The following is an 18,895-nucleotide window of genomic DNA, read 5'->3' on the forward strand; positions in this document are numbered from 1 at the left end:
TCTTAAGATGGTTTACTCTGGTATTCTCCCACATCTCTACAGCTAGCACAGTAATGAATGAACATGAGTGTGTTTTAGTCCGCAGCCATATCGACAGTGCAGTACGCTAAACTGCTCTGTGGTGAGACCGCACCGGGGATCTGAGCTATGCTTTCACAACAGCAGAACGACAGGGCCCTTGTGTGCATCCCAAATGGCACTCTATTTCCTATATAGTGCACTATGTTTGACCATAGGCTACTTGTCAAAAAGTAGTGCACTATATAGGGAATAGAGTGCCATTTGGGACACAACCTAGTGTTCCTCCTCACATCCAGCTTTGCACAGTGATCAGAAACACGCTAAAATATAAATGACAGGAAAATGTGCAAATTTCAACTCCCCTCCCAGCTGGGATGTCTCCCCCCCTCCCCCCCACCATCATTGTGATGGAGTGGACAAATCAACACTTCCCCCCCATATCAAGCCCAATCAAACACGGTCATTCATTTCAATAAGGAACAGGGGGCAGTCGTGAGGGGCCCGTCACAGGAGAGCTGCTGCATGCACTGGCTGTACATTGATCCTCATTCTTTTCCATCTCCATCATTCCGACACTGGGTTTGTATATCTACATCATCTGTTTAGGCTCCTGCAGTAACATATCGATTCACTGCAGTGCAGGGAAAATAGTGGGTCGTGTCGTCTTTGCAAAACGGACTTGACCTTGAGATAGTCGTGCTTCTGTCTGTCTGTCTCGGGAGAGATGCATCCGTCACCAAGTTTACGTTTTCTTGGAGAGGCACTATTCTTCTGCCCTGACAACAATAACAAAGTAATACTAACCATTTAGTGTAACATCAATTCAAATCAATGTTGTCAAAGCAAAATGCAGAGCTCCTACACTAAGCAATTAACAATGTCCCCGCAGACTATGCTCCCTCTGTACAGCCAGCACTTAACACATTTAACTCAGGTATTTCAGGTTCTTTGTGTAAGGAATGGAATCAATTTATCTCAGTTGGCTGGAAGAATTGAAAAACACAGAAAATGGTCTCTGAAGGGACCTTGGGTAGTCGTTTGCGATTTAAGTCATCTAAGCAAACCTGTGGTTAAATTACAGTTATAATACACTTGTCAGAAACCTTGAGCCACTGAAGGCCTAGATTATAGTATGGACTCAATGTGTGCTTTCAAGACATTATTTTGGACCATGAACACCAGTGACAATGAGACAGTCAGATATGAATGAACCAAGGTGTAACTAGTTTAGCATCGTACCCTTGCGGAGGTTGGCCAGTGGCTCCAACACACCCCTGCGGAAGGCTGCCATTGGGTCCTGGACGCAGGAGCGCAGACTGAGCATGCTCTGTAGATAGGAATCCTTCAGCAGCAGCTCTCTATAGGCGGTGAGCTGGTGCGCTCTGCACAGCAGGGCAGCGATACTGTGCACAAACTCTGGGACCAGGCAGGTGTAGGTGTTGTCAGCCTGGCAGTAGTGATATGCAACCACCTGGACAGGAGAAAAAAAAAGAGTACAATTGTTTAGGAACTTTAATGGCTTAAAATGCATAAGACGTTAACCTTTGTTTTATTACCAAACCATACAACAATATAGACTGTAAGTACCTTACATTTAAGTCAGCAGAAATCTGCTAAGCTGGCTGTGTGACCTCAAAGTTCTTGCAAAGCCAATAGGCTTGGTGACTAAAAGGCATTGGATGCAATACATAGGTCCCTATAAAATCAGTTATATTTTTGCCTGATTCCCCTACGTTATTGTATTTCATATTGATTTCGAATTTTTAGAACCGTTAAGGTATAAAAAAATATATATACAAAAGAATGAATTTGGCATTACTGCTACTATTAGCCAATAGAATAACAGATTCACTACATTGAACAACAGATAGACAAAAAAAAAATCTAAACAAAGTTTGTTCTGATGTGACGGTCCTACAGTGCATTCGGAAAGTATTCAGTCCACCTGTGGTAAATTAAATTGATTGGACATGATTTGGAAAGGCACACACCTGTCTATATAATGTCCCAGAGCAAAATCCAAGCCATGGGGTGGAAGGAATTGTCCGTAGAGCTCCGAGACAGGATTGTGTCGAGGCACAGATCTGGGGAAAGGTACCAAAAAATGTCTGGAGCACTGAAGGTCCCCAAGAACACAATGGCCTCCATCATTCTTAAATGGAAGAAGTTTGGATTCCTAGAGGTGGCCGCCAGCTTGTTTTGGAGACTAGTCAGGATCGAGGGATAGATGAACGGAGCAAAGTACAGAGAAATCCTTGATAAAAACATGCTCCAGATCACTCAGGACCTCAGACTGGGGTGAAGGTTCACCTTCCAACAGGACAACCACCCTAAGCACACAGCCAAGACAACACAGGACTGGCTTCAGGACAAGTCTCTGAATGTCTTTGAGTGGCCCAGCCAGAGCCCAGATTTCAACCCGATTGAACATCTCTGGAGAGACCTGAAAACAGCTGTGCAGCGACGCTCCCCATCCAACCTGACAGAACTTGAGAGAATCTGCAGAGAAGAATGGGAGAAACTCCCGGAATACATGGGTGCCAAGCTCGTAGCGTCATACCCAAGAAGACGGCTGTAATCGCTGCCAAAGGTGCTTCAATAAAGTACTGAGTAAAGGGTCTGAATACTTATGTAAATGTGATATGTAATGAAATATGCACAAATGTCTAAAAACATGTTTTGCTTTGTCATTATGGGGTATTGTGTGTAGATTGGTGTAACATAACAAAATGTGGAAAAATTCAAAGGGTCTGAATACTTTCCGAATGCACAGGATATCTGAGAGATATAAGAAAGATCAGGAAACAATACCTATATTTCTTTACATGTATTTACCCCCTTATTTGAGGCACTAAACTATCTCCATATTTTTTAAACTGGTACCGGGGACCTTCAGATGAGTATTGGGGGCTCCATGTGAAAAAACAGAGAACGCCAGAGTGTCCGTGAGAGTCTCAGCTTTCAATAGATTGGTCATAATGTAGGTCAAACCGTTTGGACGCTACAGACATTTCGTGAGAAGACACCATTTTGGGATGTCTCATGGTCTGACAAACACACTCTAGCCACCTTTCACCATCGATGCGGAAGGGCTATATTGGCAGATGTGATGGATTGAGACACAGCCTCTAGCTTAAACCATACAGATTATGTTATTTAGATTTCCACGTGGTCGTACGACCTCATCAGAAGACCACTTTTGCGGTCTGGGAAAAATCTAATACATTTTAATTTTGTGGTGTAGTTACCCATTAATGTAACTGCGCACCAGCAAGACACTGTTGTTCGGTAAGCACTCATGTAATTGCAGAGTTTGCAAAACAAAAGACCACTGGATTGATGCAAATGATCATGATATCATTCTGCCAGGTAGGCATAGGCTACTTTGTAGTTAACATTTATTTGGGAAGATTTATGGGAAAGCCTTTCCCATCTCTACCAGTCGACGGTTATCATTAGCATCCATGTGTACTCCCCTTTTATAGGTCCCTAAATACATCAGTTTGATATATAGACTAAGCCAGCCCTGACCTCATTCCACTTTTGCCATTATACAATGGAACTTGGCGGTGAGAAAATACAGTAGCTATTTGTTAGTATGAAATCAAAGCTGGGACTTGAAGGCATGCCCTTGTATTATGACCTTCATATGCAATCGTCTGTCTAACCAACACCCACTAGGCTATAGCCCACTCCAGTCAGTCCACTTGAGCAGGGTTGTATACACTAGGAACGAAACGGAAGCAAACAGGCTGAAACGGATAGGGGTCTATCTGGATTTGTCCAACAATAAATGTTTTCCATTGCAAAACATTTAGCTATGTTGTGCACTAATGAATATGACCCAGGTGGCATCCCCTACCCAGACAGAGGGGATGATGATGAACTGGTTGAAGCATTGCTCAACGACCTCAACTAACCTCCCCAAATACTGTCTCCCAAGTGGAGCTCTAAAAGTAGGATGTCCTGCCTGTGCCTTGTACTGAACAGGTTCTGCTGTGTTCACAGACATCTGACTTGGACAGGGGTTGGCGGGTGGGAGAGGGGCTGTGGGACCCTGTGGATCTGTCTCTCTTTTTCTCTCTGTCCTAATTACAATCAAACCTGGAGGAGCTGACACACTTTACAGGGCAGAAGAACATGAGGAGGGAGAAGCAGGTGACTGGCTAGGTGCTACTGCACCTTAGCGCACCACATAGCAGCCATGACTCTGCCTGGGTCTACTGCAGAAGGACTCAAGACCTGGAGCCTGTCCCCAGGCACAATGATGAAGATGTCCCAGAGAGGTCAGAGAGACAGTTGGCCCATAACAACACCAGTCTCAGAACCGCACATTCACTATCAGATGAGAAATATGAGAAGTGGTCCTTCTGTAGCTCAGTTGGTAGAGCATGGCGCTTGTAACGCCAGGGTAGTGGGTTCGATTCCCGGGACCACCCATACGTAGAATGTATGCACACATGACTGTAAGTCGCTTTGGATAAAAGCGTCTGCTAAATGGCATATTATTATTATATTATTATTATTATTATTATTATTATTATTATTATTATAAATATAGTCTAAATATGTCCCATCCTAATTTCTTGGATGCGACCTGTGAGTAAATCACACCCAAATAGTCTGATTTGAAATTAGAGAAATATAACCCTCACCAACAGATAAAACAAGAGTAAGCACATTAACTGTAACAAAGTAGTGCTCTTATGATGATCTCTGTCACAGATCTAAATGGCAGAGGAAGTTGGCACACGATTGTGGCCTAGGACGAGGGAAGGAGGACCTTGAGGCGCATGCCTGGCCGCTGCCATTACGGCTGCTTCCTTCATAATATCCAATGTAATGATCAAATTATTATTAAATCGTCTGCTTGACGGATGGCGTTCTTTCCTGTTTGGACAGGCGGGGTTAACAGGAATAGCTTGTCCTACACCTCCTCGGGGGTAAACTTCCTGGCCCAACGCAGCCTTCTGAGAGAGACGGCCAAGCTAACATGATGAATCTACAGAGCCTTCACAAGTGGTGGAGAATTCCACTTTTTCACTGGGCATAATAATAAAGCGGCAGAAGCAAGGACCATTGCCAAAGTACTGTTACTAGCCCTGCTGCCAAGACATTTCTCACACTGAGACAATTAAGTCAAACGAGCTGCTACTGACAAAAAAAATCTAAGTAATGAAGAGCTGTATCGGAGCAAAAAACCTAGCTTTGCTATCGATTATGACATACTGCTGTGAGAGAGACACAATGCCGTTAGACGCTGGGTGTGGGGTGAGTAGATGTCCATTGTTGTGGATGGATTAGAATGAAAGAGAGGAGACAGCAGCTTGCTAATCAGAAACTGTTTCACTGTACAGCTACTCTGTAGTAACCTGAGAGGAAGGATGCAGTAACATTGAGCTACAACGTCTCACAGATGTGGACCACACTGTACATCCCATGCAGACCACTACCTCATCAAAGAGACATGAACATCTGGTGTTTGTCAAGTATTTCTAGGTGATTCTCTGCAGTACAACTGGATGTTTCCAGAGTCGTGATCTACTGTAATTAATTTCCAATTCAGGGACAAAACTTTGAAGTGTGATTGTGCTCATATACGCGAATCAAGCGATACCAGTGCCTAATTGCAACTGCAAAAGCATGAAATACTTTGCGGCTGCATCAGTGAGTGCCCTGGATATGAGGGTGGATTTGAAGAGCGGCACCTCCTTTTCATTTAGCCGTGATGACTGACGATGCAATGTTGCGTGGCAGTCACAACACCACAGGAACGCTCCTTTGAGAGAGGCTGTTGAAAGCAGTTTAGTGCATAATTGGTATGAGGGATTCACAGAGTTTAAACATGTTAAAGGGGCAGTGCAATCCAAAACTAGATTTTCTAGTTTTTTGTTATGATATTTCCACACTACGAGGTCGAAATAACACTCTGAAATTGTCAAAATTATGATAATGTCATTTTAATGTAAGAGCCTGCTCAGGTGGGATGTAGTTTTTGGCCCAAAGCATAACACATCTGATCTGATCTGATTATTCTGACCAATGACCAGTCAGTCATCTTTAATTTGCATACGTATCCTCCTACATTAAAGCAGTTCGTGCATATATTAATACAAAAACAAATGTGGCTGTTTGTGCACACAAAACATTTTCTTGAGGCAAGCCAAAGTCTACCCCGCTTTGTCGTTGATTGATCAGCCTGAGAACAACATACGGGATCAATAGAAGGAGCAAGTTAGTTGAATTCCCAGCCTTTGATATTATACAACAAACTCTGCAAAACCTTATGCATGTAATTCTGGAGGGCGTAGGCCCATTGGAAATCAAATGTGTTTTGAATCATCTTGTTGTGTCAGGACAGATTGATCTGGACTGAATTCTGCTATTCTTGGTTTCCCTTATTCCCCTCTAGATGTTAGAGATCGGCCATCCCCAATTTATGTTAGTACATTAACGTCAAGTGATGGTAAACTAAAACAGTCCTCTGGGCAAATGCTTGTCCTGCTAAGGATATTGCCATTTGTTTTGGAGAGTTTGGAAGTCAATGCATATATACAACTGATAATTGAGCTAATAGAGATTGTACAGATAGTATTTGCATCTGTTATTTCCATTGCGACAGTTTCTAGGTTTAAGTTACTAATTGAAAATGTTAGACCGCAATGTTATACCTAAACAGCATTATATGATACATTTTCCATCACAGATAAAGTAACTGGGTCCAATGGTCAGACATACAGTATGTGTATGCGGTTCGAGTCTAAACATTGTTTCTTTAAACAATGGGCTTCCAAGCTCAATTAAAAAAATATTTGCAAGTCTTTGATCAATCAGAACCACATATATGAAAGCTGACAAAATGTTAACAGTTCAACGCACCCAATTTTTTCAAATGAAAGGGAGATGGGACCTGTATCAGAGGTTAAAGTTCTACAATATTTACATGTAAAATTTAGGGATTTCCATGGGTTTCAATGAAGTAAACAATGCTGTATCAGTCGCTCTGGATAAGAGCGTCTGCTAAATGACTTAAATGTAAATGTAAAATGGCTTGTAATAAATTGTAATAAATACACAACTCAGAAGTCCATGATCTTTGCCAAAGTACTGAATGGTTATATGCCAGAATTTGGACTGGTCAAAAACCTATTTCTTGTTGATTCTAGGCTTTATTGCTTGAAATGTCAACCATGTCAAACTATACGCTTTGATCGAAACGTCATGGCTTATCAAGTTGAGGTCTCACGCCTTGCACAGGCCACTGAGTTAGTGGATGCTGAAAAGCTGGTTGATTTTACCTCTTATTACACAATTAGCAACAAGAGCCAAACATATGTACAAGTCAAATACCATCTTGGGGATGTAATAGAATTGTACAACAGTTCAAATGACTCATATGTATCTGTGTTCCCCAGATATGAAAAGTGTACGGTCTTTGTTCTGTACTGTATGTTGTCTACATGATTACCTTCCTGTGTGTAAGATGACAATAACACAGTGAATTCCATTTGGTCATTATCTGTTCTTAATATGTGAAGAGATGAAAAGGATAAGATGCTTGAAATAAGAAATTCTGACTTTGACAATGCAGTTTAGTACTTGTCAGTGTTGATCAAACAGCTTTATAATTCTTGTAATTCTAGTTTCAAACACTAAGTTACTCAGAACCAGTAATGCAATCTCAGTAACACAATATATTATCTTATTAAGATAATTAAGGACAAAAAAGCTTGAAAGGCTCTAACATAAAAACTGCCTGGTAAGAATAAATATCTTGTCAGACAAAAAACAAGCATATATTGCCTTGATTTAAGATATTTAATCTTATTTAGATTTCAATTTTTGCAGTGCAGGGATTTTTCAATTAAGTGTTTGTTGTCATTCAAAGAGAGATGAAGGTCTTTTAAGGGAGCATGCGGGCACACTCATTCATTTCGCCTAGCTGAGTTCGGCTAGGCGACACCTTAAGTGGGGTAGGCTCTAGAGCAGGGGTGGAGTGGTCGAGAGCACTCCAGTCATTGAGGGCCTGATTGGTGTCAAACTTTTTCTACATCCCTAGCAAACACAGCTGATTAATCAAATTGCATTCTTAAGTGAAGATCATGATTAGGTGATTATTGAGTCAGGTGTGTTAGCTGGGGCTGGAGCAAAACTGCGACACCAATCAGGCTCTCGAGGACTGCAATTGCCCACACCTGCTCTAGACAATCCTATCTACAAATCAGGGCTGTGTATGTAAATATAATGTAAATATATAACAATTTGTTTCAACACTCCCATACAATCAGACTGGGCATTTCAATGGCAAAAGGAGGATCAGGGAAATAAATGATTAACCCTCGGGTGTAGCCACACTACAAAAGTATGTGGACACCTCTTCAAATTAGTGGATTCGGCTATTTCAGCCACACATTGCTGACAGGTGTATAAAATCGAGCTCACAGCCATGCAATCTCCATAGACAAACATTGGCAGTAGAATGGTCCGTACTGAAGAGCTCAGTGACTTTCAACGTATCACAGTCATAGGATTCCAACAAGTCAATTCGTCAAATTTCTGCCCTGCTTAGAGCTGCCCCAGTCAACTGTTAGTGCTGTTATTGTGAATTGGAAACGTCTAGGAGCAACAACGGCTCAGTAGTGAGTTGCAACATTCACTACCGAGTTCCAAACAGCCTCTCAAAGCAACGTCATCTCAAGAACTGTTCGTCGGGAGCATCATGAAATGGGTTTCCATGGCCTAGCACCCGCACACAAGCCTAAGATCACCATGCGCAATGCCAAGCGTCTGCTGGAGTGGTGTAAAGTTCGCCGCCATTGGACCCTGGAGCAGTGGAAAATTAATCACACATCCCCATCCATTTGGAGGATGACAGGAGAACAATACCTGCCTTTGGTGGAGGACGAATAATGGTCTGGGGCTGTTTTTCATGGTTCGGGCTAGGCCCCTTAGATCCAGTGAAGGGAAATATTAACGCTACAGAATACAATGACATTCTAGACAATTCTGTGCTTCAACTTTGTGGCAACAGTTTGGGGAAGGCCCTTACCTGTTTCAGCATCATAATGCCCCTGTGCCCAAAGCAAGGTCCATACAGAAATAGTTTGTTGAGATCGGTGTGGAAGAACTTAACTGGACTGGCCTGGGGTTGACCTCAACCCCACGGACACCTTTGGGATGAATTGTTATGACGACTGCAAGCCAGACCCAATCGCCCAACATTAGTTCCCGACTTTACTAATACTCTTGTGGCTGAATGGAGACTCACCTTTCCACAGAGGGGTCATATTCGTGTGTAGCCCAAACTGTTCGCTACAGACAGAAAATGGCAGATTGGCTGTACCAATTTTAGACGAGTCTCTAGACACTTGTGGGCATCCTGGAACAAAACAACATGTACGTGTTCAGGAGAGTCTCATCTTTCCATCGGGGGGGTCATAAGAGTTTGTAGGCCAAATCGTTCAGACGTTATAGACGTTTTCGTGATAAGACACATTTTCGAGATGTCTCATGGTCTGAAAAACACAGCTCCAGCTCTGCCATCTTTCACCGCGGAAGCGGAAGGGCAGTGGATTGAGATGCATCCAATGCAAAAAAAAACTGCTAATTCGATTTTCACGGCCCGTGGAAACCCTCTAGGTGGTTAAACATATATTTTGAGTTATTTTCATTAAATAAACACACACACTGACTTATTAGACATACAGTAAATTAAAAAGACTGCATGGGGGCTTTCAAGATGTTCAAATTCAGTGGCACGTGGCTCCTAGAGGCTGCCTATTCCCTATAGCAGGTGCTTGCTGTTGTCATTTTTATCATTTAGCAGACACTCAGGAGCAATTAGTGTTATGTGCCTTGCTTAATGGCAAATCGACAGATTTGACAAATTCACCTAGTTGGCTTGGGGATTCAAACCAGTGTTACTGGCCCAACGTTCTTAACCTGCTGCCTTGTCATCTCACGTTATACTATCCTGTGTTAGTGCCGCACTGATTCAATGCATCTAGTGCAGGAGTGGAAGGTCATTATGATGCCAAGGAGTGTTAAAAACATGTGTTATTGAAATAACAGTCAAGAAAACAGGGCACTCTGAAGCTGAACCATTCATGTGATGTAACAGCACCAGGGACAAGGGTGAATGAAACGGCTTGGAATGTTTTAGTCATATTTAATTATTTCTAAAAGTAATACAGTAATGTTTGTAAATGGCAAGCTAAGCTGCAAGGTGGATGTGGTGTATCTTTTTTCTCAAAACAACAGAAGCAAAATGACAGATGGACATTTCAAAAGTGGGAAGGGGAAGAACTCTGTGAAATAGAAATAGATGGTGAATACTGAATAAAAAAAGCTGTAATCACTTACAAACCTCAGCAGGGTAACTCAAAGCATAGCCGCGGGGAAGAAGTTTGGGGTTAGGGGGTGCTGCGATGTCTTTCTCCAATGGGGGGGGGGGTTGACCATGCTGCATATCGGTTCAGGATTATTAAATGCCCGGCGCGCACTACTTTTGTGAATAATTAGCATCAGTCAAAGGTTTGGGCACATCTACTCATTCAAGAGATTTTCTTTATTTTGACATATTCTACATTGTAGAATAATAGTGAAGACATCAAAACTATGAAATAACACATGGAATCATGTAGTAACCAAAAAAGTGTTAAACTAATCAAAATATATTTTATATTTGAGATTCTTCAAAGTAGCCTTTGACTTGATGACAGCTTTTGTACACTCTCGGCATTCTAACAACCAGCTTCATGAGATAGTCACCTGGAATGCATTTCAATTAACAGGTTTGCCTTGTTAAAAGTACATTTGTTAAGTTTCTTTAGTTTCTCTTTGCTTATTTGAGCTGTTCTTGCCATAATATGGACTTGGTCTTTTACCAAATAGGGTTATCTTCTGTATACCACATCAAACTTGTCAAAACACAACTGATTGGTTCAAACGCCTTAAGAAGCAAAGAAATTCCACAAATTAACTTTGTAAACATTTCAAAAAACATAATTTCTCTTTGACAAATGACTGGTACTATATGTGTGTGCGTGTGTAGTGAATGTGTGGGTTTTGTGTGAGTGTCAGTGTATATAGTGTGTATATACAGAATAGTCTTATGAGTGTGCATAGAGTCAATGCAAGATAGGGTCAGTGCAGATAGTACAGGTAACTATTAATTAACTACAGTATTTAGCAGACTTATGGCTATCGAAGGTCTCGAAGCCTGTTTGTCCCAGAGCCGATGCTCCGGTACCGTTTGCCGGATGGTAGCAGAGTTAACAGTCTATGGCTTGGGTGGCTGGAGTTTTTGGCACCACCTGACATAGAGGTCCTAGATTGTACGGAGCTCGGCCCAGTGATGTACGATATGGCCAAAATATCATATCATGGTATTTTTCCAAATTTTGATGGTATGACGGTATTTTATGTTTTTGATTTATAAAAGTTCTACATTTGCTTAATGATTAGTGTGTGACCGTAGGGTGGCAACACATATATTCTAAATCATTTCAATGGGTCTTTCTCCATCCTGATTGTTTTATACTGTTCAATTCAACTTCAACCTAAAATTGAAGTTGAATTGCGTCGCTCCACAGCTATTTTCAGGTCTCTCCAGAGATGTTTGATCAGGTTCAAGTCCGGGCTCTGGCTGGCCCACTCAAGGTCATTCAGAGGCTTGTCCCGAAGCCACTCCTGTGTTGTCTTGGCTGTGTGCTTAGGGTGGTTATCCTGTTGGAAGGTGAACCTTTCCCCCGGTCTGAGGTCCTGAGCGATCTGGAGCAGGTTTAAATCAAGCATCTCTCTGTACTTTGCTCCGTTCATCTTTCCCCTCGAACCTGACTAGTCTCCCAGTCCCTGGCGCTGAAAATCACCCCAACAGCATGATGCTGCTTCCTCTCGGGGAAGGACTGCCCGTTCCATGATCTCGCCATCACGGTTGACAACTCCATTGTGTCCTCCTCCCAGAGCGCTAAGAACCTTGGCGTGATCCTGGACAACACCCTGTCGTTCTCAACTAACATCAAGGCGGTAGCCCGTTCCTGTAGGTTCATGCTCTACAACATCCGCAGAGTACGACCCTGCCTCACACAGGAAGCGGCGCAGGTCCTAATCCAGGCACTTGTCATCTCCCGTCTGGATTACTGCAACTCGCTGTTGGCTGGGCTCCCTGCCTGTGCCATTAAACCCCTACAACTCATCCAGAACGCCGCAGCCCGTCTGGTGTTCAACCTTCCCAAGTTCTCTCACGTCACCCCGCTCCTCCGCTCTCTCCACTATGCTTCCAGTTGAAGCTCGCATCCGCTACAAGACCATGGTGCTTGCCTACGGAGCTGTGAGGGGAACGGCACCTCAGTACCTCCAGGCTCTGATCAGTCCCTACACCCAAACAAGGTCCACTGCGTTCATCCACCTCTGGCCTGCTCGCCTCCCTACCACTGAGGAAGTACAGTTCCCGCTCAGCCCAGTCAAAACTGTTCGCTGCTCTGGCTCCCCAATGGTGGAACACACTCCCTCACGACGCCAGGACAGCGGAGTCAATCACCACCTTCCGGAGACACCTGAAACCCCACCTCTTTAAGGAATACCTAGGATAGGATAAAGTAACCCCCCTTAAAAGATTTAGATGCACTATTGTAAAGTGGCTGTTCCACTGGATGTCATAAGGTGAATGCACCAATTTGTAATTCGCTCTGGATAAGAGCGTCTGCTAAATGACTTAAATGTAATGTAAATGTAATGATGCTGCCACCACCATGCTTCACCGTAGGGATGGTGCCAGGTTTCCTCCAGACGTGACGCTTGGCATTCAGGCCAAAGAGTTCAATCTTGGTTTTGTCAGACCAGAGAATATTGTTTCTCATGGTCTGAGAGTCCTTCAGACTTTTACTGAGAAGTGGCTTCTATCTGCCCACTCTACCATAAAGGCCTGATTGGTGGAGGGCTGCAGAGATGGTTGTCCTTCTGGAATGTTCTCCCATCTCCACAGAGGAACTTTGGAGCTCTGTCAGAGTGACCCTTGGGTTCTTGGTCACCTCCCTGACCAAGACCCTTCTCGCCCGATTGCTCAGTTTGGCCAGCTCTTGGAAGAGTCTTGGTTGTTCCAAACTTATTCCATTGAAGAATGATGGAGTCCACTATGTTCTTGGGGACCTACAGTGCTGCAGACGTTTTTTGGTACCCTTCCCCAGATCTGGGCCTCGACACAATCCTGTCTCGGAGCTCTACGGACAATTCCTTCGAACTCATGTCTTGGTTTTTGCTCTGACATACACTTTCAACTGTGGGACCTTACATAGACAGGTGTATACATTTCCAAATCATGTCCAATCAGTTGAATTTACCACAGGTGGACTTCAATCATGTTGTAGAAACATCTCAAGAATGATCAATGGGAACAGGATGCACCTAAACTCGATTTCGAGTCTCATACCAAAGGGTCTAAATACTTAAGTAAATAAGGTATTTTTTAATTTTTTTTAAAAATAAATTTGCAGAAATGTCTAAAAACCTGTTTAAGCTTTGTGTTCATGGGGTATTGTGTGTCGATTGATGAGGAAAAAAACATATTTAATCCATTTTAGAATAAGGCTGTAATGTAAGAAAATGTGGAAAACTGGAAGAGGTCTGAATATTTTCCGAATGCACTGTAAACAACCCGAGTAATAAGCCATTCTGTATTGACAAGTCACCTCAGGTTGTAGGAAGCTGCTATATTCATGTTGTGAACTATGAGCCACAGCCATTTCGACAATTTACCCAACCTGAGGTCTTTCTGACCATACTACTAACATGTTACCCTGGCAACACTGATGTTGTCCCAAATGGCACACTATTTCCCTTTATTGTGCATAAGACGCTCGTCAAAAGTAGCGCACCATATAGGGAATAGGGTGCCAGAGACGAGTCCTAGGGGAGTCTGGCCCAACACATCATTTGCCTATCTCTGTGAGTGACAGAAGTGTACAGTAGCAATCACAACATGTTAAGGATCCAGAATGAGCTTCTCACTCTCTCCCTCTCCATTGTATTGGAGCTGCCAAGGTGAAAATTGGGCCTGAGTGACTTCGCATTGGATTTTAAGTCTATTTGATGAGGGAGAATCAAGAGGAATGATTATTTAACTAAGCTCAGAGCTCGCTGCAAATCAAACGGGCCTATGATGTGAGAATTCATTTAATGGGGACTCTGTGTGATTGTCTTCAATAAACATCCAGGACCCCAGGGACATGTTTTAATTAACTTGCTTCAGATACAAATAAATTAATGTAAACAAACATAAATCAACTGAGTGCCGCACGGTCTGTTATGTTTTTTTTGACAAAACCTCATGAATACTAAAGAAAACCCAGCCTCGATATGAAAGGACATGATTCAGGGAGGCGCCACAGCCTCCCTCCCCAATCTACAGTGGGATGAAATGAAGGACAGAAGAAGTAGACAGAGAGAAGAGAATACGTGCATCTGTAAAACTGAGCAAATGATGAAAACATCAGTAGCCAAAACATCATAATAAGTACCAAGTGGCCTTTAAAAATAGTGAAACTCGGCACAAAAGCAATAATGGCATTATAACGAATATAACTGTCAATTTGAAGATTTTATTACATTTATTTATCAAAATGCCTTCGGGAACATGTGAACTTTCATGTGCCTTCAAAATAAACTTGTATGCCATCTGTAAATACAAATAAAATAGTTAAATTATGAGCTTAGTTGGTTAATCCGCGGAAAAAGTCAGGGACCTTCCCGCTAGCCATGATTAGCTGAGATAATGGATGGGCTGGACATGCCTAGAAATGAGTTTGGATTGGTCTGCCATATAGAATGTTTCTGTCTATGTGAAAAATATAACGTTGGACTGCCCTCAACAGCATGGACTGCACTAAACAACATTACTGCCCTAAATTTTAGCAGGCGCTATAGACAAAGATCAGTGGAGAAAATGTATTATGGACTACTACTACGATCAGTGTAAACCAGAGTGACTTGACACAACGTGTCTCGACATGTACAGAGCATTTGGAAAGTATTCAGACTCCTTGACTATTTCCACATTTTGTTATTTTACAGCCTTAACCTAATGTCTATTCAATTGCTATTTTTCCCCCTCATCAATCTACACACAATACCCCCTAATGACAAACCAGAATAAGATTTCACATTTTTGCAAATGTATTAAAAAGTACTTACATAAGTATTCAGACCCATTAATCACTTCTTTGTTGAAGTACCTTTGCCAGCGATTACAGCCTTGAGTCTTCTTGGCTATGACGCTACAAGTTTGGAACACCTGTATTTGGGGAGTTTCTCCCATTCTTCTCTGCAGATCCTCTCAAGCTCTGTCATGTTGGATGTGGAGCATAGCTCCACAGCGATTCTCAGGTCTCTCCAGAGATGTTTGATCGGGTTCAAGTCTGGGTTCTGGATGGGCCACTCCTGCATTGTCTTGGCTGTGTGCTTAGGGTTGTTGTCCTGTTGGAAGGTGAACCTTTGCCCCAGTCTGAGGTCCTGAGTGATCTGGAGCAGGTTTTCATCAATGATATCGCTGTACTTTGCTCCATTCACCTTTCCCTCAAGCCTGACTAGGCTCTTAGTCCCTGCCGCTACATCCCAACAGCATGATGCTTCCACCACCATGCTTCATTCGTAGGGATGGTGCCAGGTTTCCTCCAGACGTGACGCTTGGCAATTTGGGCCAAAGATTTCAATCTTGGTTTCATCAGATCAGAGAATCTTGTTTCTCATGGTCTGAGAGTCATCTAGGTGCCTTTTAGCAAACTCCAAGTGAGCTGTAATGTGCTTTTTACTGAGGAGTGGCTTCCATCTGGCCACTCTACCAATAAGGCCTGATTGGTGGAGAGCTTCAGAGAACTCCCTCGAGTTCTCCCTGACCAATGGCCTTCTTCGAGTCTCATAACAAAGGGTCTAAATATTTATGTAAATAAGATATTTATAAATACATTAATAAGTCATGTTTTTTTTGTTGCAAAAATTTGTATAAAAACCTGTTTTCGTTTTGTCATTATAGGGTATTGTGTGTAGATTTAATCAATTTTAGATTAAGGCTTTAGCGTAACAAAATGTGGAAAAAGTGAAGGGGCCTGAATACATTACGAATGCACTGTACATGTCTAGACAATAGTTACCCATCCACTTAGGTAGATGTGGCTGGTGGGTGGTTGTCACATTTCTTTCACATGACCCATCAATTTAGACAAGTGTGTCTGAGTAAGAATAATCTAATATTTATACAATATTTTTATCTCAACACTATTTTTGATATTGCTACTATGCAAATATGCAAGTAACTGTACTGTATACACCTTCTGTATCCTCTGCATGTGACAAATACAATTTGATTTTACTTGATATAGTGTGTTTACCAGAGACGGTATTTTGTGAAGAACAACATGACCACATGTTGAAGAACAACACCAAAGTCAGATTAGGATATAGATGAAGTGTATTTTTACTACTACTTTTTGCTATTACTTTTACCACTTTTAGACTTGAAATCTGTGGTTATTTACTACACTACTCACTCTGTTTGGCACATGGCCTCACAAGTGAATCCTTAAAGAGGTGGGTGGGGCTAAGTCTTAAGAGGGTGTGAACGATGCTGAATGGTGTAGACAAAGAAGAGCTCTTCAGTAAAGTAGGTGTACCACAAAATTCTAGGGCCATTTTCTCAAAAGTGGGGTTACAAGTTTATCAACTTTCAAAGCAGAATTACTTTCCCATTGTTCCTCAACTGTAGTGTATGATATACAATTTTCTAGCTCCGAGTCTCTCCTTTTATCCAATGCTACATAAGTCCAAATTGAGGCAGTGAGTCAAATGTTTTGTCAGCTCGTGCTTATATTGTGTGCATCTTCACACAACGGCACCAGTTGGATTTCAGTTGTTCATGGTGCCAGCCAGATTAGTTTTCTTTGCAAGCAAATTGTTCACCAATGACAGTGAAGTTAGGAAAGTGTTCATGGTGACATTTCTCCCCTTGCCAACATGAGGTTCCACAAGCCCCATCACCACGTTCTCTGACTCTCGATCCCTTGCTGCCCGATGTGGATATTTTCACAGATATTGAAAGCCGCTCAGCATGTAAAATTACGCACGCTCTCACTGTGTAGCAAACTCCAAATAGCCCGGAGGAGATTGATAAGACTGCTTTGATTCAGTGGACTGATATAGGGTGCACACAGTGCCTTAAGAAAGTATTCATACCCCTTCAATTATTCCACAGCCTGAATTCACAATGTATTAGATCGTTTTCCCCCCCATCTTTATTTTTATTTATTTTTTACCTTTATTTAACTCGGCAAGTCAGTTAAGAAAAATATCTTATTTTCAATGACGGCCTAGGAACAGTGGGTTAACTGCCTGTTCAGGGGCAGAACGACAGATTTGTACCTTGTCAGCTCGGGGGTTTGAACTTGCAACCTTCCGGTTACTAGTCCAACGCTCTAACCACTTGGCTACACTGCCATTACACACAACATCCCATTATGAGAAAGTAATAACATGTTTGTAAAAATGTTTGCAAATTTATTGAAAATGAAATAACAAATTTTCATAAGTATTCACACCCCTGAGTCAATACTTTGTAGAAGCACCTTTGGCAGTGATTACAGCTGTGAGTTTTTCAGGGTAGGTCTCTACGAGCTTTCCAGACTTGGATTGTGCAACATTTGCCGATTAGTCAAAGTTCTTCGAGTTATGTCAAATTGGTTGTTGATCATTGCTAGACAACCATTTTCAGGTCTTGCCATAGATTTTCAAGAAGATTTAAGTCAAAACTGTAAATCGGCTATTCAGTAACATTCACTGTCTTCTTGGTAAGCAACTCCCGTGTAGACTTGGCCTTGTGTTTTAGGTTATTCTCATGCTGAAAGGTGAATTAATCTCCCAGTGTCTGGTGACAAGCCGAATGAACCAGGGATTCCTCTAGAGTTTTGCCAGTGCTTGGCTCCATTCCACTTATATTTTATCCTGAAAAACTCCCCAGTCCTTAACGATTACAAGCATAACATAGCATAATACGGAGAGTGGCAATGTGTTGTATTGGATTTGCCCCAAACATATCACTTTGTTGTATTCAGGAAAATATTTTCACTCTGTCAATTAGATTAGTATTGTGGAGTAAACTACAATGTTGTTGATCCATCCTCAGTTTTCAACTATCACTGCCATTAAACTCTGTAACTGTTTTAAAGTCGCCTTTGGCCTCATGGTGAAATCCCTGAGCAGTTTCCTTCCTCTCTGGCAACTGAGTTAGGAAGGACGCCTGTATCTTTGCAGTGACTTGGTGTATTGATACACTATCCAATGTGTAATTAATAACTTCACAGTGATCAAGGGGATATTCAAGGTCTGCTTTTTTACCCATCTACTGTACTAATAGGTGCCCTTCTTTGCGAGGCATTGGAAAACATCCCTGGTGTTTGTGGTTGAATCTGTGTTTGAAATTCACTGCTCTCCTGAGGAACCTTACATATAATTGCATGTGTGGAGTAGAGATAAGGTAGTCATTCAAAATCATGTAAAAAAACTATTATTGCACACAGAGTGCAACTTATGTGACTTGTTAACACTAAAACCGCCATAGGTCAACGGCTACTGATGTTTGATTTGTAAATACAACATTAAGGCAAAAGAAAAAGCTACCTCCTGCACCTTCCCTGACTTTTACTAAATGTTTGCATTTTACATTGCTCAGTTGTCAGAATCTTTAAATGCCAAACTGAAACTTTTACCTGTTGTTTCCACACCTAGTACCACCTTAATGAGCCAAGACAAATGCGCTGTAGGATGTTGGTACCAAGCCAGGCGCTAATGCGCCTCTCTCGCCTCACTGAATGACAAATGGATGAATGGG

The 18,895-nt window shown here is 42.1% G+C and overlaps 1 protein-coding gene across 8 annotated transcripts in view; it reads right to left on the minus strand.

Moving 5' to 3' along the window:
- Window positions 1–18,895, minus strand: part of LOC118367119 (protein TANC1-like) — a 266,705-nt gene that overhangs the window by 58,722 nt on the left and 189,088 nt on the right. For all 8 annotated transcript variants that reach the window (XM_052493856.1, XM_035750185.2, XM_035750184.2 and 5 more), the window contains one exon: window positions 1,261–1,492. In XM_052493856.1, the coding sequence (XP_052349816.1) occupies window positions 1,261–1,492 (232 nt within the window). The remainder of the gene's footprint in view (window positions 1–1,260; window positions 1,493–18,895) is intronic.

Source organism: Oncorhynchus keta, chromosome 34 (assembly GCF_023373465.1).
Source record: "Oncorhynchus keta strain PuntledgeMale-10-30-2019 chromosome 34, Oket_V2, whole genome shotgun sequence".
Taxonomy (NCBI): Eukaryota; Metazoa; Chordata; class Actinopteri; order Salmoniformes; family Salmonidae; genus Oncorhynchus; species Oncorhynchus keta.